This window comes from Heliangelus exortis, chromosome 2, assembly GCF_036169615.1.
Source record: "Heliangelus exortis chromosome 2, bHelExo1.hap1, whole genome shotgun sequence".
NCBI classification, from domain to species: Eukaryota; Metazoa; Chordata; class Aves; order Apodiformes; family Trochilidae; genus Heliangelus; species Heliangelus exortis.
The window spans coordinates 18,159,283-18,185,456 of NC_092423.1; the positions used below are offsets into that span (position 1 = coordinate 18,159,283).

Here is a 26,174-nt window from a genome sequence, read left to right on the forward strand (position 1 = left end):
GCAGTGAGACATGCTGAGAATTTATAATAAAACCGAGAAGCGAATTTACAATTAAGCAAGTCACTTCACTGGAAATTTTCTGTGCAGTTGAATCAGCTTTGGAGCACAAATAAAAGCCACAAAGCAGGTAGGACAGCAGTGGCATTCCCTGAGGACAGACCTAGGGTGGGTGATGAGGGGATGAGGTCACGTAATCTCACCACCTCCTGCTGCAACATGAGCTATGGGTAACACAGTGGAAGGGGTACCACACTGCTCCATCTCCTCCCCTCCCAGCATCAAGGTGGGACATAACAGTCCACCAAAAGGCAGAGACAGTGACAGAGAAATTGTGTATCTTTCAAAAGCTTTCTCTATGGTTTCCCAATACATAATGTTCACTTAAAAATTCAAATGTCTTTGTTTAGTACAGGTAGAAAATTTTAGAAAAAAGATAAAGTCATTTACACCATAACAGGTATTCATCAGAATTTCCTATTTGAAATAGTAATTGACAAAGTGTTCCAATACACTTCAAGCTAGGAACACCTGCTCAGTCACTGTACAACCTGTTCATTGCTTCAGCATGCTAAACTTATCTGCAAAGGGTTTGGAAAGAAGCAATAAGAAGTAGTATGAACTCTTGAGCACTGTCTGTGTCCTGAAGTAAGTAATTAAAAGCTACATTTTGATTCATATGCTTTAATGCTGGTAAATGACAACAAAAGAACAGTTAATGCTCAGGGCAAGTAACTGCAAAAACAAAGCAGTTGCTAAACATTACAGTAAGCATTATCAATTCCCTCTTCTGTATACATGTACATATACCCTCAATTTTATAAATTGTTGTGTAGGCATTACAGGCAACAATTTAAACATTTAACATAAAAGATGGAAGAAAGAGGAGTATGAATGCAGCACTAGTACTTACCCTTATATCTCCATTGACAGCTCTGGAAGTGTGGTTAAACGCATGTGCAGGATCTTTGTTGTAAACTTTAAGGAAAGATCGGTCTTGGATATTCCTGGAATCAAAAGAACAAGCAATGATAACCGATGAAAGTAGTTTTATTTATTTTCTTGCTTGAAAGTTTCAGGTAACAGACAAACAGTAGGTTTGCAGCCGACCTTTAAGAAAAACCTAAATGCCATAACTCAGACACACACAAACAAACAAAAGCCTACTTTGATTCTTTTTCCCATGGGAAGTATCATTCTTTTGCTAGAGCTCCACACCCATAAAAATTAGATAGTGTTAAGTTTCTTTCAAGATCCAGCCATAGAATGAAAACACTTTGAAGACTACAGAGCTTCAACATTTACACTGCACTCAAATGGGTTTAGTTAATATTTACATGTTTTATTGTGTAGTCAGCCCACATGAATTTTTGCTATTCTAAGAAGGAAGAATATCAAAAGAAAACTAGTCTTTCTAACTACAACTATTTTTGAGGCAATTCTAATTATCAGCTTGTTCACAAAGCTGAAAAAATCCACAAAAACCAAAAAATCAGTAATGGCTAAGTCCTTTCTCTAAAATTTATCTATAACAGAGACAGGAGTTTAAGTTTCAAAAAAATAGGAATTGGGAAAAAAAAAAACCAACCAAAAGTTTTTATAAAAACTACCACAGAAATTATTTAGATGGAAAGCTTTAAGGGAGTATTGTTGTTCAATTAGGACTCAACACTTTGTCATTGACAAGTTCATTTTTTCAGCTACTGCATTTAGGACAGAGCTAGATGACAGTAGTTTTCTATTTTGTTTCAAAACCTACCTTCCAAGAATTTATGGTTTAGACACTTGCACTGAGTTATGTTGATTTCTTGTTCACATTTAATCAGTAGCAAAGCTTCCAGTCTACACTTACTTACATCCTTTAAAAGCAGGGATTCCTTCCATTTCCCAGTAGTGATCTCTAAAGAATTTACTTACACATGTGACTGAATTCCTTTCCTCCAGGTGCAGCTACGAGTCTAGTGAGCTGATCTTAATCACCAGGATTATCATTTAAAAATGAAGGAAAGGATTCTTGGGCAGGTCCAATTTCTTTCTTACAATGTCATATTACAAGCAGTGATTGCTTTGAATGGGTAGCTAGTCAGAACTTGTGCTGCTGCTGTAGATGTCAAGTGGTTATTAAAGAAATCACACAGCTTAAGAGACAGATCAGTGCATTATGTTTAAAAATTTTGGTTTGATGAGATGTTTAGCATTTGATTGTTTACTTGTAGACTGCATAGGAAAAGAGCTACCTTGCAGCAAGTTCTTCAATTATTTATGGTAACACTAACTGTTTTCCATCTTGCACACATGACCCTTTTGCTTTGAGACTTGCACTCGGTGCCTTGGTTACCATTTTCTGCCTCAGACTTGGAATATACATTCTTTTCAACACAAGGCAAGCTCACTCCAGTTCAAGAAACTGAAATATTATTAATTTAAATAAATTTTACCTGCTTTCTTTTCTGTCTGATGGCTATGAGATGGTACCTCAATTAAATGGAGTTTGTTTTAAAAGCATTCTCCTTAACTACTCCTTGTAGAAACATGACACTTTAAAGTAAAACATTGCTGCAAGGCAAAGCTCCAGAATACTAGGCATTTGATCTCTGAAGTGAATTCTATTTCACCTCTTGTTGCTATTCTAAGATAAACATTACTGATAACAGGTATATATTACTGTACTTTTATTATTACTATTATTTGCATTACTGTAGCTCTCAGATGCCCTTGGCATGTTCAAAGGACTCATTGATCTGTGTGTGCTGTATAAACACTTCAGGAATACAACCTCTTCACCAGCATACAAGGTGAATAGAAGACACAAAAGACAACAGGATAGCTGCATATTGATAAGGGAATAAACCAGACCATAGTCTCTTCAGCCAGAGGAGCAATAAACACATCCTGGGACCACAGGTATGCTCCAGGTAGGCAGCACAACAGAGATAGTGGGAAGGACACCAAGGCAGTGGATGTTTGCAGAGGATGCCTTCCAAGTGCATTAGAGGGCTGCCTGAGAGAAAGCATGAATTCACTTGTTTGAAAATTAAAGACATGTAGAATGAAAGTTGGCATTATTCACCAAGTGGAAGCAGATGGCACTTGGTGCTGAACAAGAAATTAAAAGTAGCGTTGAAGTGGGATTGATTGGAGGAGCCCTCATAATGAAGACAAGTAGTTTATATCTAATGACATGAAAAAAATAAAGCCAGAGGACAAATTAAAAAAAAAAAAAAAAATGCACGTGAAACAGTCTGCTTCTCAAACTAGGAGAATTATCTTTGTTGCTTCATTGGAACAAGTAAGAGCGAGCAAGATTACCTGTGCTGAGAAAGGACAATTACAGCAGTTGCTATTAAAAAGCTAATGAATTATCTGAGTGTTTTTCTCACTACGTGGTGGGAAAGGAAAAGCTGCATCATAGGGGTGTCATGCAGAAAAAAAATCTGAAATCTACACTGATTGCTGAGCCCTAAACCACTTAAAAAAATGGACCAGGTTATGGACTTAAGTGGAATGAGAGTGGTTTGTCCCCAGTGATTTAAGACCAAGTGGAGAAGTGTGATGAGTGTGATGTGTGATGATCTAATGAAGAGAACATAAGCTAGGCTGAAAATAATGGTTTATGAGACTGTATGAAAAAAGAGAATCAAGATTTTATTTTGGACAAAAGAGTTAAGAATTGTCATCCAACTGCAGACATTCAGAGGGAAGACATCTATAGCTGGGTTCTCTGGCATGTATAATTTACCAAATTATAGTATTAATCACAACCAGCTTGAAACATGGGTGTTAAAGTCTCCATCTGGTCAGAAGAATCATCCTAAAGGAGAGACAGACAAATAAACAGGAGAGTCATCCACCATTGGATTAAGACAATGGAGACGTGTACAGACATGAAAAGGAAAGGAGGACAAAGCCCTGGACAATCAATGTATAAGAAGCAGACCTCTCAAATGATACCTGAGAGGATTAGAGGAAGATAGGAAGAAATCAGGAAAGAATAGCTAATGAAAAAAAGGGAGATCACAGTTTCAAGAAGAAAGCACTAAAGTTCATGAGAGATATGAATGAAAAAAGGTGTTAACAAAAGCTGGCCATTTGGTGATTTTGGCAACTGCAGGGGAACAGTTGGGAATAACAGACAGGCTCAAATTAGAAGAACAAAACCACAGACAGGTTGGAAACAGGTATAGGACAGAATAAGAAAGAAACTCCAGCCCATCAGTGCACTAACTGCTCAGTGCAAGAGAGAAAGGTGATGGGGTGGGAAGTGAAAATGTATGTTGTGTTCAGGGACAGTTTTGTTGAGAGGCACAGAAACAAGTTTGTGATGAAAAGGCAGGCACTTCAACAGAGTAACAAGTTAGTAAACAAAAACAAGGGAGAAGAGACACAGAGGAACATGAGACAGCCTCCAAGGGAGGTACAGAGCTTAAAGAGCTGACTGAAAATACTTGTGTTTGAAACAAGGAAGAAAGAAAGTAATTGAAGGAATACAGAAATTCTATTTCATTTCATCTGTTCTCTGAGGGGAGACACTGGTGAGATCTTGTGAAAAAAAAAACAGAAACAGAGAAATTGTTATGGAAATTATTCAAAGGTGGTGAAAATGCAGCTGGTAATACATGCTTTGCACTACATTATGCTGGAGTTGCTGAGGTTTGCTATGTGAGAAGGGTGGCATAACATTTGTTATGGAAGAAGTCAGCTGGGTCACAGGGATATCCTCTAGAAATGATCTTAAGAACAGGCATAGGAACAGAGGAAGCAGATGCTGTAACTGAGCCAGGCCTGAGGTTCCAGAGTGACGCCTGCAATAGGAGCAAGGGAAAAAAGGTGGAGAGGTATTAAGATAATTAACAACCACATTCTCAGGGGCAGGGAGGGGATGAAGTCATAAACTGTTAGTCTGAAACTCAAAGGAAGATGTAGGGATAAAGTGAGAGGAGATAGGCCACATGATGGTTGACAATAATGTATTTGGAAACAGATGTAGTAACCCCTATCTTGATTTAATCAGTTGATCCAGTCTTGCAGATTGACTGTTTCAGGTACAAGAAACTTGACTACCTGATGCAATAATGATTGCAAAAATGATGCAAATAATGATGCAAAAAATCAGATGGGTCTTAACATGGACATTCCACTGGCCAAACAGGGGTGTGGAAGTCTGCAAAGCAAGGAAGATAAGACCCCCCAGAAACTGAAATCTAAGAAGCTGACTAATGACAATACACCAGATAGACAGCCTGAGAACAAGACAAAGGTGAGAAAATTGAGTGCAGTGCAATTCAAAGACTAGGAAGAGGAATGGGGGATTTAGAAATGACAAGGCTAGAAAAGCTCCAACTTGCTCTTTAAATTACAGCATGATATGGAGAAGCACCCGAGCCACAGGATCTCCAGAAGAAACAAGACAGCAGAGGACAGTACACTTCTCTTACTTCCACATACTTCTCCTACACTAGTGGTAGACTGCTAGAGAGGAACTGCCTTTTCTGTTTTATTCTGCATCCCTTGTGGTCCTCTGTCCATTCTTTTTATCTCATAACTTCTGAAAAGAATGGCACAAAAGCCCACCTTATTTCATTTCGTGTTACAGTGTATCATGTCTGAAAGGTGCCTGAGAACTTTGCTGCTGCACGATTTGGGACTTTCTAGGGATCTTGAGAACCTGGTCCTTCCTGGCTCAAAGAGCACAGACATCAAGACTGAAGGAACATGGTTAATTAAACAGCTGCACTCCCATAAAATAAGGGATAGAAAGGGGCACCCAGATGTTAGTCAGGCGATTTACTGATCAAGCTCTGAATTAGTGAAGGGATTTGACTGCATTAGCTGCTGCATCCTGACCTAAACCAGGAAGGTGGTGGTGGTGCTGCTACAGCAGTGGCCACTGGTGGCACAAATATTCAGCAGTGTTGGGTGATGTATAATTGGCACTATTGTGAGGACCTTGGTGAGACTCGTACAGGCTCACAACAATCAGGCTTTTTGCTACAAGCAAAGGAAAATAACAGTTTTTCTGTAAATGTTATTTTTGTGTTCTGTAGTTTAAATATTTATGTCTAAAATTTATGTATAAAAGTCAATAAAATATTAAATACGTGAAGCCACATGTACTGTGTGATTATCTGAGCAAGGAGAGGCATTTATCAATGGCTTATGCAACAGATACTGAACTTACAGTTGAAAGCAGTGTCAGACACCACTGAACATGCCCTTATGTATCAGGCCACTGTCAGATACTTATCAGATCCACTCCTTTCTATTCTGTAAGTGTACTCAAAAAAAAAAAAACCCCAACAAACCACAAACACAAAAAACAACCACCCAAAACCCAACAGCTGCAATTCCATGTTGACTTACCTCACATCACACAACTCATAGTATATGTTTCTGCTCTCATCCTTGATGTAAATGGCCACACTGGGTGATTCCAGCATTTTCATTGTCAGCTGCTGGGGGAAGGCACTTACAAAAAGGGCACGAATTGTGTCTGTGCTTGTGATTTCATTTGGCATCCTCAACTGCTTTGTTTCATCTCCATACTGAAGATATAAAACACCTACAAGGAAAATAAAATAGCAAGTTACATATTCTTCAGTGCACAGTAATGATCTGGGCTTCAAATTCTAAGTGGAACACAGACCAAACCCATGAGACAACAAAAATCAAATCACTCCTTACTTGTAAAGCACATATAATATTTTCCCTTTCAACACACTATTGGAACAGATTATAGAATGGGGGTATGATTACATAAATATGCTTGCCCCAGTCTGGCAGTTTGCTGAGAAGCCTACTACTGTTCTTTAGTTAGATAAATCAGAAATTTACCTTAAGAAGGCTAATGAAAAATCCAAAACATGCCAAGTCTGCTTTGCAGTGGAAGCTATTGGTAAATTAAATTTGTTTTAAAGCAGCTGAGGAAGAACTTTATCTTTTTATAACTCCTTAAACGTAAATTTTGTATTTTAGCTGCATAGTTACTCAACAAACCCTCAAAAAACAGATTTTCATTTTAGCACTAGGAATTTTATATTTGCAATTCAATCTGCTGGCATTATATAGTATAAAGCCTCAGGTGAAACTCCTAGCAAGAGTAAAACTGGGATCTCACACATAAACAAGAGCAATTTGGGATCCTTTCAGTTTCACAGCACTGTTGTCATCCCTAGCACTCTGGGAGGAACGAGAGAAATCTTAGATACTGAATTGCAAAACAGGCACATTCTTATTCCCTGAAGACAAGAAGACCACCATTCTGATATAGTTAACTCTCTATTTTCAGGGAATGGGAGGCTGTGAGATGTGCAATAATGGAAAAAGCCATGAATAATACAGACCAGGGACTCAGTGAAGTGTGTGGTCTCACCAATGCTGAGCAGAGGGGAAGGATCACCACCTGCCAGCAATACTTTGTCCAGTGCAGCCCAGGATACCATTCAGCTTAGTGTCCACTGGGATATCCAGATCCTTTTCTGCCAAGCTGCTTTCCAGCTTGGTGACCACCAAGATATACTTGGTGCATCTACTTTGCACACATTTAGCTGTTCAGAATGAGACAGAGGGAAAAATGCAGAAAAGACAGTAAAAATACCACTACCACTGAAGCTTCCAACAACTGTCTGAGAGGAACTGACACAGCTAAATGCTTTGTAAATGGCTCAAAAACTATCTATCCACTACAAAGTATTTGGAAAAGGAAAACAATATCAGATCTGCTCAAGAATTAATGATTACAGAAATGTCTACACTGATTTCACTGCAGCTCATGGAAATACACTATGAAAGCAGTTTTACACCACCCAGTTTGGATATTGCTAGGGACACAAGGGTAGAAGGCAGCCAGGTATTCTGGCTGCTAAAAGTTTTCACTATATTTTCAAGCAGACCTGGGGGCTGAGCAGATTCTGTGCATCTATGCCTTTGCATTGAGCAGTAACCAACACAGGTAGGCTAAAACTAGGCAGTGTATGTTGGACAAACTGAATTTACCACAGTAACTGCAGTGTATGTTTTTCTCCTGTGGCCAGTACAAATAGTTGGGAACACAAGGTTCTCACTGCAGTTACCATCAGTCACCATAAAATCTCAGCAAATCACAAAACTTAGATGGTAACTCAGCTTCCCACTTGAAAGTCACCAGCAACGAGGTGCTCAGTTTACAGTGGTGAGATACAAGCTCTGAGTAAAACCAATGGGAAAACATAAGGTTCTAGAATACAAAGGCATGTATTGGAAAGAAGAGAAGGCATTTTAATCTAAGATGAGGCATCTTTCCCCTTAGTCTTAAGTATTTTTGCCCTGTTGTGTGTAATTGCTGCAGAGGAATGAACACATATACAGTCAGATGTTCCTACAAACAGGGAGTAGATCATTATACTTATACTTAGAGAAGATGTTAATTTTTCTGAATTCTAAATAGACTACTCAACATTACCTAACCATTATTTAATATTAAGCTGCTTTTATGGAACAGAGCTGTTAACAAAATTTTCCTACTATTATCAAGAGCTGATGCTCTTTCTTTCATTAAGAAAGATTAAATTAAAAGAAATTAAGATTGTAATCAGATCCTTTACAAATCCTAATACAAACTTCCATTTTCCTCTGGAATTTTTTTTTAAATGAGTAGTTTTCTATCAAAGACTGAGGAGAACTTTCCTAATAATTTTATTTTTAATGAGTTGTAAACTTTTTCCTTTCCTACATTGATTTGAGACATAATTTATTCCTTTATGGTCTTCTGAAAAAAAAAAAAAAGGCTTTTAGTGTTCAAACATTCTAACCCACTAAACTTTCTTCAGTATTCTGAAACTAACTATATTTGTAAAAAAAATCTAAGTACACATGTTTGTAATAATTACATTTACTTCACTGCTCAAAGATGTGCAAAAAATTCACTTTTGCTGGTAGCTTTCAGTTCTTAGGAAGAACATAAGGAACTTTCTATAATTTTGGCTGTTGAAACCTGGATTAAATTGCAAAAAAAGATTTTTTGGCTTAAAATACAGACTTTGCATATCAGTTCTGCAGTTTTGTGTGACTCCCCTCTCTGCAGTTTAAAAGTTAGTGCAGAAAACAGAAAATGCCGGTTTTGCACTTCAGGCCACTAAAAATTTGCTGAATATTAAGCTACTGAAACCATTAACACAAAATAAATGGTAGAGTTGAAAAATCTTCCTTATATACAAATCTCATTTCAGAACAGTCTTGACTCTCTCTGTCTTCCAATACTCCCACAAAATATTGATCCAAAATAAAGTTACATATGTCTTTGGGTCTTACATTTTCAAAGCAAATATGCATGTTATCCAAAAAGATCATGCCTTAAAATAGACAGCTTTAACATACAACTCAGAGAAATGTTTTGTCAAAGTCTCACTGTATGGGGAAAAGACATTTTCAAAGGCACAATAAATGATTTTTTCTTTACTTTCCCTTAAATCATCTGCCCTTAAAAAAACCTACTGCCTTTCCTCTTGAGTTGTCTGATCTGTATCATGGTATAGCAATGCTTTAGGGCATAGCCTACTTGACAAAACTAACTGCTCACTTCTAAAAATCCCATTTCAGCATGACAGAATAGAGAGACTATAAATCCATTTCTTTAAGCCATTGATGTTACTTTTCTCCCACACATTGCTCAGCTGAATCGCTGAACACCGACAATACCCAAAGGCCCAACTTCATGGAAGCTGCTGGAGCTCTGAAGTTTGTTTTAACTTCAGTTTAAAATTTACTCCCATGGAGAATTAAAGCAAGAAGTAATAGAATATAACTCAGGCATGGTTTTTGTCAGGGCACAGCACATACTCCAACAAAGGTGCTGGAAAGAAAGTTAAATGCAACGGATGTTAATGTCTCCAGGTACCCTGATGCCCCTTCTTGCACTCATGCTTCTTTTACAATGGATTTACCTGAAACATGAAGATTGTGCCAAGTTTTCTAAAACACATCCCAAATACTGAGAAATGCTCTGCTACTTCAGGAATACAGGCATGAAAATCAACATGCATGAGAAAACTACCCCATGCAGCTGCTTCAAAGGTGCAAGTCAGACAACACCATGACTGTCACTCCTGGGTGGTGGTATACTTCCCAAATACTGCTAGTCCTGGGCTTCCCTGCAGCTGCAAGGCAAACTGTGATGTTCAGCCACCCCCTTTGTCATGCTGGTGTACTTAGTTTCAGAGGTACTCCTGGAACTTCTGATTGTTCTTCACCCTATGGCCAACAGGCCACAGCATTAAACACCAGCAAGAGCAGAAAACATTTATGTGCAAGCCAGGCCTTAAAAACTCTTTACAAATTGTTTCACAACTTTCCTGTCAACAGAAAGGTATGTTTTATAGTAGGGGAAATTAAACACCCAAGAGGTGAAAGGACGCATTCAAAAAAAAGTTTACAAGCATAAAACTCAGATCTGATGATGATCATGCGAACACATCACATGATCACCCTTTCCTTCCCTGCATACAGAGCTCTTTTAAAACCAAAAGACTTTCTGCTCCCCCCTTTACTAAAGGGTCAGTGACAGAAAGCCTTGTAAAATGTTTCATAATTTCTTTCAGGGATGTTGTACATGAAATGCAACTCAGTGCAGTGAAGAATCCACTGTCAGCCTGATTTACATAGGCTGTGCCTCTTGCACACACTGAACCCACCAGTGCTGGGTTTAGAGGCTGCAGCTCATGCAGACCCACTAGATGCATGGCAAGATACTGCTCCTGGGCTGTAAAACCCACTTGGCAGCTGAGGACATGCCCACACGGCATAATGGTGAACCATACTGAACTCGTGGGAGGTAGGCTGGCTTTAGAGCCAGGAGCTACATAACCAAAATGTTATGTAGGCTGGCCCATGCCAGCAAGATCATCACTCCCTAGTTGTAACTGGTAAAGGTTTATTCCTTATGGCAAAAGCTACTGTTGTGCAGGCAGCATGATACCACCCAGCTCACACCTCTCAGCACCTCTATTTAATATGCAGTGCTGACCTAACCCTGACTAAGCACCACGTTACTGTGGTTATATTGCTAACAATGACCTCAGTGTTGGGCAGCTTAGTTGCTTAGGAGAGCTTTAATCACAACTCACTTTTGCTTACAGAACAGGAATCATCCTTACAAACCAGTTAATTAGAAGATTAAAACATGAAGGCAACAGCAAATCAGATCAGTTAGCAAAGAAAACTATTCTAAGGTGAAGAAATACGGAGTACATGGTGAGGAAAATCAGTGAGAACTGCCAGAAATCAGCCTGGGCTAAACTGAGTTAAGAGTTTGGTAAAATTGGTATTAGATTTGTTCTACTCTTTACCTAACCATCAGTTATCCATATCTGTTTGAGATGATGGACAACCTTTGTCTTTTTATGCTGGTTTAGCTTGATCTTCCACTTTATGTCCTTTGAGTCACCAGCTCTGTCTGTACTTTCCCTCAAAGTGAAGTCAGCAGCAATGCCAACAAGCAAAAACAAGAAAATCAACCCTTGTTTCTTCTTCCCACTTATGAAAAATCATTAGTTATGACTCACATCAAATTTAAAACCTAAGGACAACTTTAAAAGTCTTGATGATAGCTATTTTTGTTGGTACCCCACAGGACAATCCAGGGGGGTTCACAATAAAAACTGCTAAGCATTCCCTCAAAATCCAGTTCACCATTTACAGTTTTAAAAATGAAAATACCAAGCTCCTTCCAATGTTTCTTTCATTTCTTTTCAATGTAATATATAAGACTGTGAGGTTAGCATAGGACATATTTTTCTCCTCCTCCCAGACACCACATGAACAGACATAATACTTTCTTGGTGTCCTTATCACCAAATGCTGCAAAAGTTATGCAGACACAAGTTTATTACAGTAACAACTTTTGCAGTGTGGAAGAAATTCCTCAATATGTAGTTCTTATTTTCCACATCCTCAAGACCTGACTCTCCCATTTCACCACACACATTTTAGTCTGATGTCATGGCCATGATCCTTGTGGTATTTCTAGCCCGAAGCTCTCTTATTAGCTACCATTAGCTACTCCCTGCTCATAATCTGTTCTCCACACTAAGAAAATGTCTATAAATATCCTTAGCTGTCTTCAAGTACTAAGAAAATCTAAAAGAAGATATTTTAATAAAATAAAAACAATTACTTATTTTATATAATCTTTTTCTGGAATAGCTTGAAGAGTTTTGCTCAAGATATTAAACTGATAATAATTAAAATAAAACCAGAAACTGTTTAATTTAGTACTGCTTCTTACTGCAGTTTCATCCTTTTTTGCTTTTTACAGTGATTTTCTGTAATTCTGCAATAGATTTGTTACCTAATGGAAAATCACATAGAAAGTTCAGTAGTCACACAAAACTTCTACCAAAGTGTTGCAAGAAATGAAGATTTTTAACTTTCACTCAAATACTAGCACTTTTTTACATATTAATTCAGCTCACTAAGAGGAAAAAGAAAAGAAACCAAACCAAAATGAAAATGGACCACTTTTTTACCTAAAGAAAAACTGGTATTTGTCCTATCTGATTGCAGATAAAACCTGTGAAGTAGCCTATTGCCAAAAGACAACTTTGTCTGTATACCTATGTCAGCAAGTCCAACATGTGCAGACAGCTACTTCCAGAATTTAGAAAGTCTGAGGGAACATTACAGCTTAACCCAGTTCTCCCAGTGGAAAACAATGTTCTGGCAGGATGACTTTTGGACAATAGATGGATCTATACCTTTGCTCTTGCCAGAACAGCTCAGCTGACCAGAAAGATAACTTTTGCATATCCCTAACTGACAAAAGAATGTCAGTTAACTTAGAAGAACATAAAAATTCTATGGTATTCATTACAATGACAAAATATAAACAAATGACAGCTGAGCAGCACAGAGATGAACTGGAAATTTCACGTGTACCAGAGCTATTTTTCAGAGGGCCCATGGCCTCTGCCATGCTGCATTTACTCCAGTCACCAATTCAATATAGTAAAATCAGAATACCACACAGGAACAGGCTCAGGCCACACCTGCTCAGGTTCTTGCAGCTGCACTGTTTTTGTTCACCAGAAGCTGAGCCCATGACCTTTGAAAAAGCCAGTAAGCTGTGTCCAGCCAGCTCCCAGCCAAAGGCACCAGTTTGACTAGTAAAATTTCAGAGGATGTGTCTACCAAAGACACGTAAGCAAGTATTTTACATAGGGACATTTTTGTTAGTAATTTTTAAAGGTGCAATAGCAAAACACGACAAAAACCCATCACTTGAATTTCTTGGAATATGTGTTCTTCTTCTTGAATACACACAAAAAGGGAGTGAGACATTCTACCCAATTCTATTTTCTCTTCCTATATAAATCAACTGTCTCAAACACACATTACTTGAGAGGTGACTATTTTTAAAAACACTGTTTTTAAACTAAACCATGTAGAAATTATGTGTTCAAGGGCAGAATATCACCATTTTAACACTCCATAGCTATGGAGCATTAAAGTCACATGGGCCATGCACGACTTTCTAATTTTGCTCCATATATCAAACTGTTTGTAGTGACTGCAGAAATTCTCTTCACTTCTAAAGTTCACTACTGTCTGTACCAAGTTTAGGGGCTGAGCCATCATCATACGGGAGTAGAGCTCCTTACAACATCACACCAGAAATCCACCTAACAAGCAGCTTGATTTTTTGTTCACATAAAACAGGATCTTAGATGCGTGACCTGAGTTAGCGTGGGTAAGGAGAAGAATGCCAAGAGGCCATTTGCTGGGCTCATTCCAGTTTGTCATTATCTCCTTCCTATTGGGGAGCAAAAACTGGACATAATGCTCCAGGTACAACCTCAAAAATGCTGAGAGGAATAATAACTTCCTGTGACCTGCAGGCTATATTTTTCCTAAAGCCAGCTATGAAGTTTTCACTGCTGCAAGGACAAGCTGCTAACACAGTCACCTTGCTGTCAGGCCCTAAGTCCTCTCTGTGAAGCTGCTCCCAAGCAAATTTGTCCCTGCCCATGTTGTCACACAGGGCTACTCTGTCCCTGCTGACAGACACCATTTGTCACCGTGGACCTTCATCAAGTTCCTGCTAGAACATTCCTCTGCCTCAGCGGGGCCTTTGCGAGAGGCCAGCTGACCTTCCAACATATTAAAAGCCCTCCCAAACTCATGACAGACTTGACCTTTCTGATGGTCGTTCCATTCCAGCATCTTGCTTGCTCATATAAAAAAGTACTGACCCCAGAGTCCACCCCCTGAATAAAGCCACTGAAACCACCAAGCTGCCAGTTAGACTTTAAAGCTTTAAGGCCTACTCACCTTGAAGGCCACCCATCTGTCCCCAGATCGTGTGCCTATGATGAGGCTATGCAAGGCCTGTTAAAACCAAGATAAACAACATCCACTGTTCTGTCCTCATACCCAGAAGAGAGCCTATTGAACACAGGAGGTAACTGGGTAGAAGCAATGGTATCTAGTGCCTCTCTTTTATGAAACAGCTGAGTAGTTAAAAATATATCCAGAAGGGCTCCCACATTAAGAGTTGTGTAGTCCGTTGTCCCAGGAGAAAATCTTAATCACCAGGGTATCAACAAGACTCTGATGCAGTGACTATCTTCTTATCCTATTAAAACAGGGCTCTCTATAGCCAAAACTGCAAAAGAGAGCTAGAGACACCAAGAGACACAGAATTACAGAACTGTCACTTTTCAAAAGGACCTCTAAGATCATTGCGCCCAACCGTCAACATCCCCCCACTCCCCAGTATATATATATATATATATATATATATATATATATCAATATCAATATCTGTATTACCCACTAGAGCATGTCTCATCTACATATTTTTTAATACCTCCAGGGATGGTGATTCCACCACCTCCCTAGGCAGCCCATTCCAATGCCTGACAGCTCTCTCAGTAAAGAAATTCTTCCCCAGATCTAATCTAAACCTCCCCTGGTGTGACTTCAGGCCATTTCCTCTAGTCCTATTATTGTTCACTCAAGAGAAGAGGACAGCACCTACCTACTTACAACCTCCTTTCAGGTAATTATAGAGAGGAATAAGGTCTTCACCCAGCGTCCTCTTCTCCAAACAGAACATTCCCAGTTCCCTCAACCTCTCCTCACAGGACTTGTTCTCCAGCTTGTTTGCCCTTCTCTGAGACAAGCCTTTATAATATCACAGAGATGACAACATTTGAGAACAGAACCTGAACTCAAGCCCAGCATAGTAACTATGCATTAGAATCACTACCTAAATATATAAACAGTACTGGGAACAATGACTAAATCCAAGAGCTGTCCTCATTCAGAGACTTGCTGTCAGCACTGGCAGCAAATCCTAAATAAACTGCGCTGAGGGACAGGCTAGTACTACATTTCTCTGGCCAGAATCTTGCACTACTTTCAATGCATGGAATTGCAATAGACTTTTTTCTTTGCATGCCCATGTGTAAACAGAAGGGTCTGGTGTTTGTGTGACACTGTATGAGAGGCAGACTTACAAATTTTTACCTAACATGAAAATTAGATCAAAATTGTCGAAGTGATAGCTCCTGTGCCAGATATGACCTCTGGGACAGCTCCATCTGGCCTCCTGCCTTTCCCCTGAAGAGTATTTTGGCCTGCACAAGCTATTGCAGCTGCCAGATCTCTCTTCCAGAAGACACCAAATGCTGAAAGACCAAATTGCTGCTGCTAACTCACAATAAGAAGCTGTGGTAGAGCAGGACATACATTGTACCTTCTCTGTGGGCATGATTTGGGGTACAGAAGAAAGTCACTGCCACCTTGACATAGTTCTATTCATTTTATGAGTTTGGACCCTAATAACTCTACCTCTCCCTTTATCACTTTTCATTCTGTTTTATTCATGTTAAAAGGTCCTGCAACAGGAGTACTTTCTCACTATGTATACAGTGAAGACCCATTTTTACTTTGCTACTACTGCAGTGAAAAATAAGAATACTGCATTCAGAAATATTTAACAGATATAGCAGTAACAGATACAGACTTCCATAGCTGATATTTTTATTTAGTACACTGCACATCTACTCCAGTATCACTGCAATGAGCCCATTGGATCCATGCTGACACAGCCTGTTGCAATGGAGTCAAATTCAGCTCCTGTGTGACACAGCCTCTAAAATATACTGCTTAGCAGCTTTTTAGTGGCAGACAGAATGTGCTTCTATTGAGACAGTTTGTCCCAAATAAGATCTTGGTTTTTGGAACAATTTTTTTTTTCAGGCATTTTCAAATGTTTTTCACACAAGACATTCCCTTGGAGGAAGAAGAATCTGTTAAGTAAACAATAATTGAATGGATGCCAGCCTGGGAAGATGCATATTTCACTCTTCTATAAAGCTGTGTTTCACAAATCATGTAGGGACAAAAAATTAAACAGAAAAAAACTACCATATGACAACATGATTGTTTATCTTCTTTTCCTCTTTTGATGCAAAATATTTCGGGCAAGAAGGGGGGATTATTTTTCATTCCAAGTTCAAAAAATTCAGCTATCATTTAAAGAAATGTGAAAGGAGGTAAAGTCCAGAAAAGATGGACAGGAAAACTGCTGTTACCTTAGAATATTATAATTTCTTAGGGTCTGTGTTTCGGTTCAGTAATTGGAACTAGTTGTTTCAGGCTGTTTTTTCTATGGACCTGCCAGCCTACATTAATGTATCTGACCATGACAGCAAATATTTACATGACCTTTTTGCATTTTGGCTGCTTTTCATACACTGTAAAAAGACAAGATAGGGAAAATTTCTTTAAGATGACTGAATACATTAAAGTTATACTTAGCCTTAACTTGAAATACAGTTCCCAGGGAATTCCTCTCCCATGAATTAAACTGAAGATCCTGCTGATTTCATTAGGCTCGAATCATGCCCTAAGGACTTTGAGAGGGCAGTACCACTGCTAACAAATCACAGGCTTCTCTTGTAAAATCTATGGCAATTCACACATTTTCTGCCTGACTCAACATGCCCATTTTAATTTCTTGCTCATAAATACTAAATAAAAATTATTTGCCAACAATATAATATATAAGTCTACATTTAATGTTAATATTTTTCTGTTTAAATCTTACAGTACCTGGCATGCACACACAAAGAGAATTGTTTCTATCATCAGGTGACAGCAACCAAGTCACTATCCCTCTATCTGCTAAAGCTTCCCTGTGTGCAAAGTGGTAACCACGGCCCTGACTTTTTAACAGGCTCTGAGAAACCTGCAAGAAATGCTACAGAAGATCCAGGTGTTACTATTACAATCAGTAATGTAATTTCCATAGAAAATGGCAAGCCACTAAAATTTATGCCTGCTAAAATTTGGGGTTGAGGAGTTAACAAATAATATTCAGAAAATTCCATGATGGTTTAAGATTTTCCCCATGCCAATCCTTAAGCATGTGTATAATTTTAGTCTTCTGAGTAATCCCTCCAAAGACAAATGAAATGCAAATGTTGGCAGGATCAGACATCTCTGCAGAGGCCCTTCCTTGCCACATAATTTTAGGCACAGGTTTTCCAGTGAGGAGCCCAGTCATCCTCTGCTCCTTGTTCCTCAGGACTGGGGTGGCTGGGCACCCTGGCCGGCACACCCAGAGAAGGTGCCTGCTGCCCTTGAGCCAAGTGGCTCCATCCTCCTCAGTGACCTCTCAAACCCAACTCTTTGTGCATTTTTGGAAATCTCTCCTAATACCAAGTTCTTCCTTAATCCCAACTGCACTGTAGGGAGCACCTACAGCTGTCACTGCAGTCAGAGGCTGTCATCACACCCTTCACTTCAACCTCCCTGACTGTTCAGCCACTGCAGACGGTGCCAGCACCTGGCCTCACACAGGATCAGGCCCCCAGTTTGTACAGATGTGCCCCACGAGAGACGTGTGAAAATATTTGTTAATTCTCATCTCATTGCAGAGACAGCAGAGCAGTGAGAGCAGGGAGGTTCAGCACGGGCACAGCCTGGCTGCTGGTGTAACCTTGCTGGGTGCTTGTCAGGTTCTGCTTCCTCCAGGCAAAAATTCAAGGGAAGTTTGCTGAAAGCTTTTGAGCACTTTCCAGGTTTCAGCTGATTCTTGCTCTGACAGTTTTGCTAGATAATTTTTTTCCCACAGTTATCACACTGGAAAAACTCCCAGCTTTCAAACAGATAATTTAAAATACATTTCATTTTCTCTTGCCACAGTGAATTAATTTGTTTCAATATCTCACTTTGTCTCCAGGCTGCAGATTGATGAGACAAGTGCTGATTTCTGATGGACCTCTTAGCCAAGAAAGGCTAAGACCTTCATTTTGAAAGCTGTGGCTGAAATTTTAAATGGGCCCACAACTGGATTACTGTTTTCTGGGTCAGCTCCACATGGCATGCAACAGTCTTGGATGACAGAATACCTTGCCCTATTAGATTAGTCCTGACTGACAAAACCATGATGTTGGGGTAGCCAAAATGCATTACCACTATTCCTTCTCCAGGTCCATGTTAATTCAGACCACAATTTAAAACAGACTCATATGTAGTTAATAAAATAGAAACCTACAGGAGAATTAGAGTTAAAAAAAAAAAAGTCTTTGTTTTTAAAACAATGCCATTTAGATACTAAATGTAAAATTAATAAAAACTCACAAAAGTTGGTAATTTTCCTCACTGAAATGATGATCAATGAGGATCAAAACATAGTTTGTATTTAAATTAGATTAAATTAAGAAAGTGACAGATATGGGAAGGGAGGTCATGATAGTTTGTTTAAAATCATGTGAACAGAAATATTTTCATGACACTTTTAAAATTGAAGCTATAAACAGTTACCAGGTTTTTAAATATAAACGCTCCCTTTGTACTGCCAGAAGTAAACCCAATCTTAACAGGGCCACGCTCTGTAAAGATTCTCAAAATTAGAATTTCAGAACATTGCTTATGGTGGACTTAGAACAGTACCAGAAAAGACTGAAAAGAGCATTATTACAAAAGAAAGGCATTGAAGTATGATAATCTAATATGGAACTATTTTTGAATAATTTTTACACTACATTTTAAACCAAACTATTTGCTATTAATAGTTCTGGTAACAGCCTGGAAATACTGACTGAAGGGTGGTGACAATATATTACCTCCTATTTGGCTAGTATGATGATCCTTTAAGCCACACATGTAGCTGTGACCCCTCCTGCAATGCAAGTGGAAAACGACTTATTTTGCTCCAGTTTCCAATCTAAAAACTTTGAACTCAAATGCTTTGTACTACATCCCCTCCCACATTTTTTCTGTTCACAATGGGATAAGCCAAGGTCTGATCTCTAGTATAGGAAAGACAGGCTAAGATAGGGTGCTTTACAAGGCCTGAAATCTTGGCAATTAAATCAGATGATACATCTTCATTGGACCATCCACAATCAGGACCTGGACAACACATTGCAGTACGTGCAAAAGGTGCAAAAAATAGGGTTTAAGAGTGGACTACTCTACAGTGAGCTTCTGCAGCTCCCATCTTCTCATCTCAGCAAAGTTAGTTTGCTGTCACTTCCAACACAAGGACAAGGGGGCATGACACTAATTTAGAGTAGATAAGCAAATACTAAACAAAGCAAGAAAAAAGAGAGGGTTGGGAAGTAAACCAACGAAAGTTGCTGCCAAAGTCAAAACTTCACTGTTGTGGATGTGAAAAATTTACATGAGTTCAAAGGGAGACTGAACAAATACCTGAAGGAAATATCTCTTGAAGGTTAGTTACTATACAAGCAGAAACCATAACCACGAAATCCCTACGTTAAAGATAGCTTGAAGGCGGTAGAGTACTTGGGAAGGCTCACACAGACATATCCTTACTCTGCTCTGACTCTTGCCTAGACTAGTTGCCTATGGTCCCTCTTGAGGACAAAATACTGGTCCAGGTGGACCTTTGGTCTAATCCAGTACAGCCCCTCCTATAATCTAGAGATTTATTTGTAGTGATTTGTAGTGCACTTAAGTCTTTTCCAGAAGACTTCCACAATTTCAGGTGTATACTCTAACAATCAGAAAGCTGTTTCTATCTCAGCTTTGGGGCAAGAAAATACTGCACAAAACATAGTTTCATAGCAGGCCACTCCTTTTAATGCCAACAAAAAGCTTCTTGAAAGCCATTTAACAATTCACAGTTCGTATCTGAAACAGAAGTTCAGAGCTGAGATACCCTATGTGCCCTGGGGTAATTGCTGAGTGCCAGATGAAACCCATGTGGTGAGGCTGGACTGCAAGTCACATGGGAACCTGCAAAGGCCCAATTCACTTGATATCACATTGAAGCAAATACATGTTTTCCAGAAAATCTCAAGGTGAAGCAAGCCATTCTGAGGATGCCCATGCCAGCAGTGACATACCGTATCCTCTGCAGGTATAGTGAACATACATGTGCTACACACTTGCTCTTAAAACACCTCTAAACCAAAAAGTTTTGTTCAGGTTGGAGTCTTTGAAATTTCTCCCCAAAGGGACAGACACATTTGGTGGCTCAATGGGCTTTGGGGAAGGTGGGAAGGTGGCCGTGTTGCTGTGTGAGATGGTATGGGCACGGATCAGCCCCTTGTTCCATGCTCCACTGCTCTGCCCTTGCCAGCTCTGGGGACGGGTGAGACCCCTTCCAGCCTTGTCTCCTTCTCATTTATTGTGTTTGTCAGATATCATAGCGCTCTTGACAGAAACGGTCTTAAATTGTTGAAGAACAAGTAAACCACTGTGACAAGCTTACAAGCATGGTATGACTTACAGCCCAACCTTCCGTTTATGTCACTCTCTATGGGAGATGAGTCTACAGGAAAGTAACATTGCAGTTTATTACTTGTGAGCAAAACTTGCCTTCCTCAGCAATCCACATGTGAGTTAATACTGCCTTCTCACAGCACTTTAACTGCCCTCTGGTGTCTTCCCTCAAAAAAACAGCTTTTACTTGTACCATCCATCACTTGAGAGCAGCCTCTAGGACAAAATCCACGTTTATAAAAGGAGCTCTGGTTCACAGCTGGGCTTAATGCAACCCTTAGATATGGAAAGAACTCAGGAAGCACAGTCATCCACCTGTGCTAACATGTCACCCATGTTACCAAGCAGATGGAAGGGCACTGTCTCAAAGTAAAGGGAATCTCTGTCAGCACATCCATTAAAATCCTCTGCCTGGAAAGCCACAGAAGGCCACGGAAATACCAAAACTTTTCACTAAGAGCTGAATCTGCCAGGCAATAGTATCTCTAGCTTCCTTCCAGCCAGTTCTGTCTTTGAAGAGAGCATCTCTTCAAAGAGATGAACCCTTGTGTCTCCTGTTTGAAAATGAGAGTGAAACCTTGTACTGTGTTCACTGCCACATAGCGTGCAGGCTTGACAAAAAGTATTCGCAATATATTGGGTTTTAACAGTTATTCAGTATTTCACAGCAGAGTCTGCATCTTTCTCCTGGTCTACCATGTTTCCAGCACGCTTTCACACCTTCTGAAAATAATTCCAGCATTTCCTCAAGCTACACAGTGCATAATACTGAGCTCGTTTCCAAAGAACAATTTGACATTAAAAATACTGTGCTACCAAAGTCTTCAGTTTTAAAATCCAAGCTATCTAAAGACTGTTTTAAGTGCACAAAGGCTGCAGAAAGGAGAAGGACTGAAGCAGGATCTTACCCAGTGATCTTTCCTTTGTTTGGTTTGCTGAGCGCACGACAGGAAGGCTTGCTCGGGTGCGGCTGCCCCTTGAAAAGGGGGTTGGAGAATCACCCTCGGACATGGCCTCTAAGGAATCTGCAGATGCTTCAGAGAGGTGTTCTGTCTGGTCACCCAAATTGGACTGCGGGCTCTGGGACAGCTTTGGGCTTCGAGTCTGCAAAACAGAGCATTTCATTGTTGGCCTACTGAAACTGGAATATAAAGGAGAAAAACAAAGAGAAGTCCAAAAGTCCAAGCTTCTGCAAATACTGGTATGCTGCATGTCACTTCTGTGTAGGTTACTTAGGAAAACAGTGTCCTTGAGTATTCTGCTACTGTTTTTATGGTTGTACATCCACACTGAAAATTTTGCTGTTAACAAAATCCTGAGAACAAGGTGTACTAATTAGGTGTATGGTAATGCCATTCCTTGGTGCTCAAGCAAGCGCTATGGCATAGGCATGTACACACAAACACTCTTACGTTGACAAGTCTACTAAGAAAAATCCCCTGAAAAGTATTATTTTGATGTAGTTGTAAGCTATGAATCTCAGTACATTCTGTTGTCCTATCTATGAAAGATACAGGTCATGCAGCAATGCTGAAATAGCCATCCAACATTTCCAGCTGAAATCACAAATTATTATTTTGCTTTTTGCTGCATTAACATGAATCAGAAATGTATTCATTAGCTGACCAGATTAAGTATGATTTTTACTGTACAATCATGCCAGTAAACTGCTAAACACAGTATCTGGAAAAAAGTCAACTCTCTTAGGAGAGGAGAGAGATGGTTTCATTTACACACTTCTGTTTACTTCACTGTAAGATCTTCCTAACAAATACACACTCAATAAGAGATACAACATCCTGAATACTAAGAGATACAACATCCTGAATTTTTTTGCTAATTATAACTGACTTTTTAAGTGCTTCCTACGAAGAGCAGTTGCTTTAAGAAGCACACTCAACATTACTTAGTGAAACTCCCCCAGTCAGATGTTACTATTACTTTGGACAAATAATTTTCCAGTCTCTCAAACAAAGTCTGTATCACAACAAAGTAGAACAGACATCGTACAAGCACAAATTGAAAGCAAAGTAAGCTTACTCTGTTTCAAAACCAGTATGTAAATATGAACTTTATAAATGCCTATAATCAGCACCAAGCACAAGATGTCACAAAACATAAACTTTCTTATTCCCTGTCATTTAAGGTCAGATGCTAGTACATTAGAAACCCCCCGCAGTAAAATCAACTTCAACTCAAGGTTTGAAGACGCTGTCAAAATCTAGAAAAGATTTTTCTTCTTTCTAGAAAGGCAAGATGACTTATCTTGCTGACATGTGGTTTCTTCAGTGGTTTTTCAAGTGAAATGAGGTGAACTTGTTGCAGCAATAGCATGCATCACATAATATTCCCTATGGGACCTCGAAAATATAAAGAACGTTAACTTTTACTAAATTTTCATTAGTTGGCTATAGGGGCCTGCTGTTGACAACATGAGCAATTGCTCACAAACTACAATGAATTAGAAATACCTCACAAGTAAGCTAAATCCTCCAGAAGTTCTCACTTCAGAAATACTAACAGTGAAATATTAGGTATTATCCAATGTCCTGCAGTGAAGTTGTTTAAGAGCACTGAATTTTTGCCGGACTTCAAGCTAACAGTATTTGTTCTCAGCAAACTAAAGCATGCATTGAAGTGCCTCTGACACAGTCAGCAGTAGTCTGCATGTTGTAAATACAAGGACTCGTGCCTGAAAACTTACAGAGGTGACAAGTGACCTGCAAACACAGAGAAAGAATTTGATTAGTCAGTACTTCTTCATTCAGATTTCCAAAATGGCTTGGAACCATCACTGCCATAGTATTTTATTTACACAGGCATATTACAGTAGGAGTACTACCAAGCCAAGTTATTGCAGCTTTGTAGTTCCTTGTACTAATAAGTTGTCTATATGTATCCATTATTAGGGAGCTGAAAGGCATGTTTTCCTCACTTTCTAGAAAAAAAGGAAAATCACTAAAAATAAAACAAGATGAAAAAAAAAAAAAAAGTAACAAAAAGACTACAAAAAAGTGTTCCACTTCAGAGCTTGTTAGGAAGGGGACTGCTGTTGTTTCTTTAAGATAAATCTGCTTTTGCTTTTCTCGTTTCTCTTTCATTTGAATCCCCATGTGCCATTCGAGACATGCAGTTACATGTATCTAGCACTGACACGTATGAACAGGTGCATATTTAAGCAGTAAGAGGATACTTTATTACCAGAAGCAATGGAGAAGTTTCATCCCTGCAGTTGCCCAGCATGTTCTGTCAATGTGCAGATGAAACCAACCCCAGCAATGTGTTTATTTGGTTGTCCCTGCAGCAATTCCTTAGGATCTAACATTTGGTGCCTTAGATCCCTGGAGATGATAAAGCCAGCATTATTGTGACTAAAAAAAGACCCTTTTGGCAACTGCATTCTTCAGCACAAATACTGCAACCCCAAGAGTTGTACTGCAGCCTTCCAAAGCACGACAGAGGCACATGACAGATTCTGCTCAGATATGAATCCCAGTCCCTCTCTTGACAGACACCAGTGCAATTCCATAGTAGTTCCACTCTAGTAAGTGGAGTGCTACAAATGTAAAACCAATGCATCCTATTGATGAGACCCACCATACACACACACACACCTTTTATGAAATGCTTCAGGCTATTTGACATGCACAACCCTGAATTTTAAACAGATCATTAAAAAAATCCTCAAACACAGAAACAACAGTGGCTACTCAAGTAACTGAGAGGTATGAATGCATATTTGATCAGAAAGCATTTGAATTATAGGCAATCAGCACTGGGCTGGATGCTACTTAATAATCATGCAGATTCCTAGGCAGCACTTATTGGGAAAACCAGCCCATGATGTGGGGAGAGAACAAGCAAAATTTTTGGAGCCATAGCCTACAAGGACTTCTCTGATAAAAAACAGTACCTCTGCTAATTCTGGGTAAGAAGCTCAGCAGAAAGGAATGGCCAAAATAAGGATAAACAATTCTGTTCAAACTTCCATATAATTACATACTGCTTTAAGATTACTTTTTTTTTTTTTTTTTAATCATTTAGAGTAATTTTATTTATAAGGATATAGAACCCTGTAACCTTTTCAGGGTATATATTTATGTATAACACAGGGAGGTAGCAGTTACAGAACCTCCAGTATGTCCCAACTACTCTTGGGACTTGATCAAGATTTAAAACTGTGGTTAATCATGCCTCACAACTGATGCCTGTCATTCACACCTTATGCAAAGTATGCACTTTTAATATATCTGCTTTAGTTCTTTCACTGACTCAGAAAAAAAGCCAAGAACTGGAAGGCTCTTAGAATTTAATAAAATTTCAAATAATTATGAGAGAAACTGGAGGGTACCTGAATAAGGAACTCTGAAACACAGCAGAGATGCCAATGCAAAGAGCAGTCACAGGTACCAGAGATGTTCTTCAAGTGCAGTGCATGCTTCTGCCTCTGATTCTCTGCTCACATTTGCCCCCACTAATCCTCTCACTCTTTTGTTCTACTTAGTTTTGTGGCTCTCCTCTTCATAACATCCTTCCATGCTCATTTCCAGTTATTTTTCACACTAATCTATATAACTGAAACATTTTTTCCTTCTATTCCTTTCCAAAAATCTCTCCTGCAAATTTGCTTCACACATTTTCATAGACAAAAAAGAACTAAGGGAGTCTTGAAGAAGGCTTTAATTTAATCTCTTGATCAATCCACACTTTTTATTTCCTGTCTCTAGGAACTTCCATAGCCTTTATCTTGACAGAAACTTATCTCTTCAGGAGAAGAAACTTATCTTGCACATCTTCGAAGTTGCCAGCACTCCTGGCAGTGTACAAGTGGTAAACAAAGACATCAAAAAATAATACAGCCCCAATAAAACAACTTTTTCCAACCGTGCTGTAGAGAACACACTTCGCGTGGGCAAAAAACCCCACTATTTGAGTGTCTTCTTGACATTTCAAATAAAGAAGAAAAATGGAAACCTGCTTTTCTTGACCTTCAATGGAAGTATTTGTTCTGACTTGTACCAAAGACGGCCACAGGATATGTGACAGACTGCAAATATGCATATGAACAGGCTGTGTTTAATGTATGATGAGTTTATTAACTCCGAAATTGACACAGTTTTTCTTACTGCAGCAATAATATTTCTTCCTCACATTTGTGTCAGATCCAAATTACGGTCATTTGAAGGTAGGATCTGCTTTTTCCAAAGATACGGAGTCTTTTGAGTCCTATGTTATCACAACTACAGTGTTCTACCAGTCTGGACATGCTATTAGTGGCATACTGCTGTAGGAGAGAAAGCGAACACTACCCACATGCTCCTATTTTAAGCATTTATTGTACCAATATTTCCCATAGCTCTTTCTTGGAAAAGTTAAATACTTATAGATGTCTATACAAACATGTTCATTTTACATCCACTCAAGTGATGTATTTAGATACTCTG

General features: G+C 39.1%; 1 protein-coding gene across 25 annotated transcripts in view; it reads right to left on the reverse strand.

Annotated features, from left to right (window-relative positions):
• Positions 1-26,174, reverse strand: part of KIAA1217 (KIAA1217 ortholog) — a 199,660-nt gene that overhangs the window by 84,535 nt on the left and 88,951 nt on the right. For 24 of the 25 annotated variants that reach the window (XR_011724152.1, XR_011724151.1, XR_011724150.1 and 21 more), the window contains 3 exons: positions 21,639-21,834; positions 6,358-6,556; positions 911-1,004 (listed from right to left, as the gene is read on the reverse strand). Coding sequence is in view for 22 of the 25 variants with exons in the window: in XM_071735024.1 (XP_071591125.1) it covers positions 911-1,004; positions 6,358-6,556; positions 21,639-21,834 (489 nt within the window). In the remaining 3 variants the exon portion in view is untranslated. Of the gene's footprint in view, positions 1-910; positions 1,005-6,357; positions 6,557-15,004; positions 15,121-21,638; positions 21,835-26,174 lie in introns of those variants that run through there. The other variant, XM_071735032.1, reaches the window with a different exon arrangement.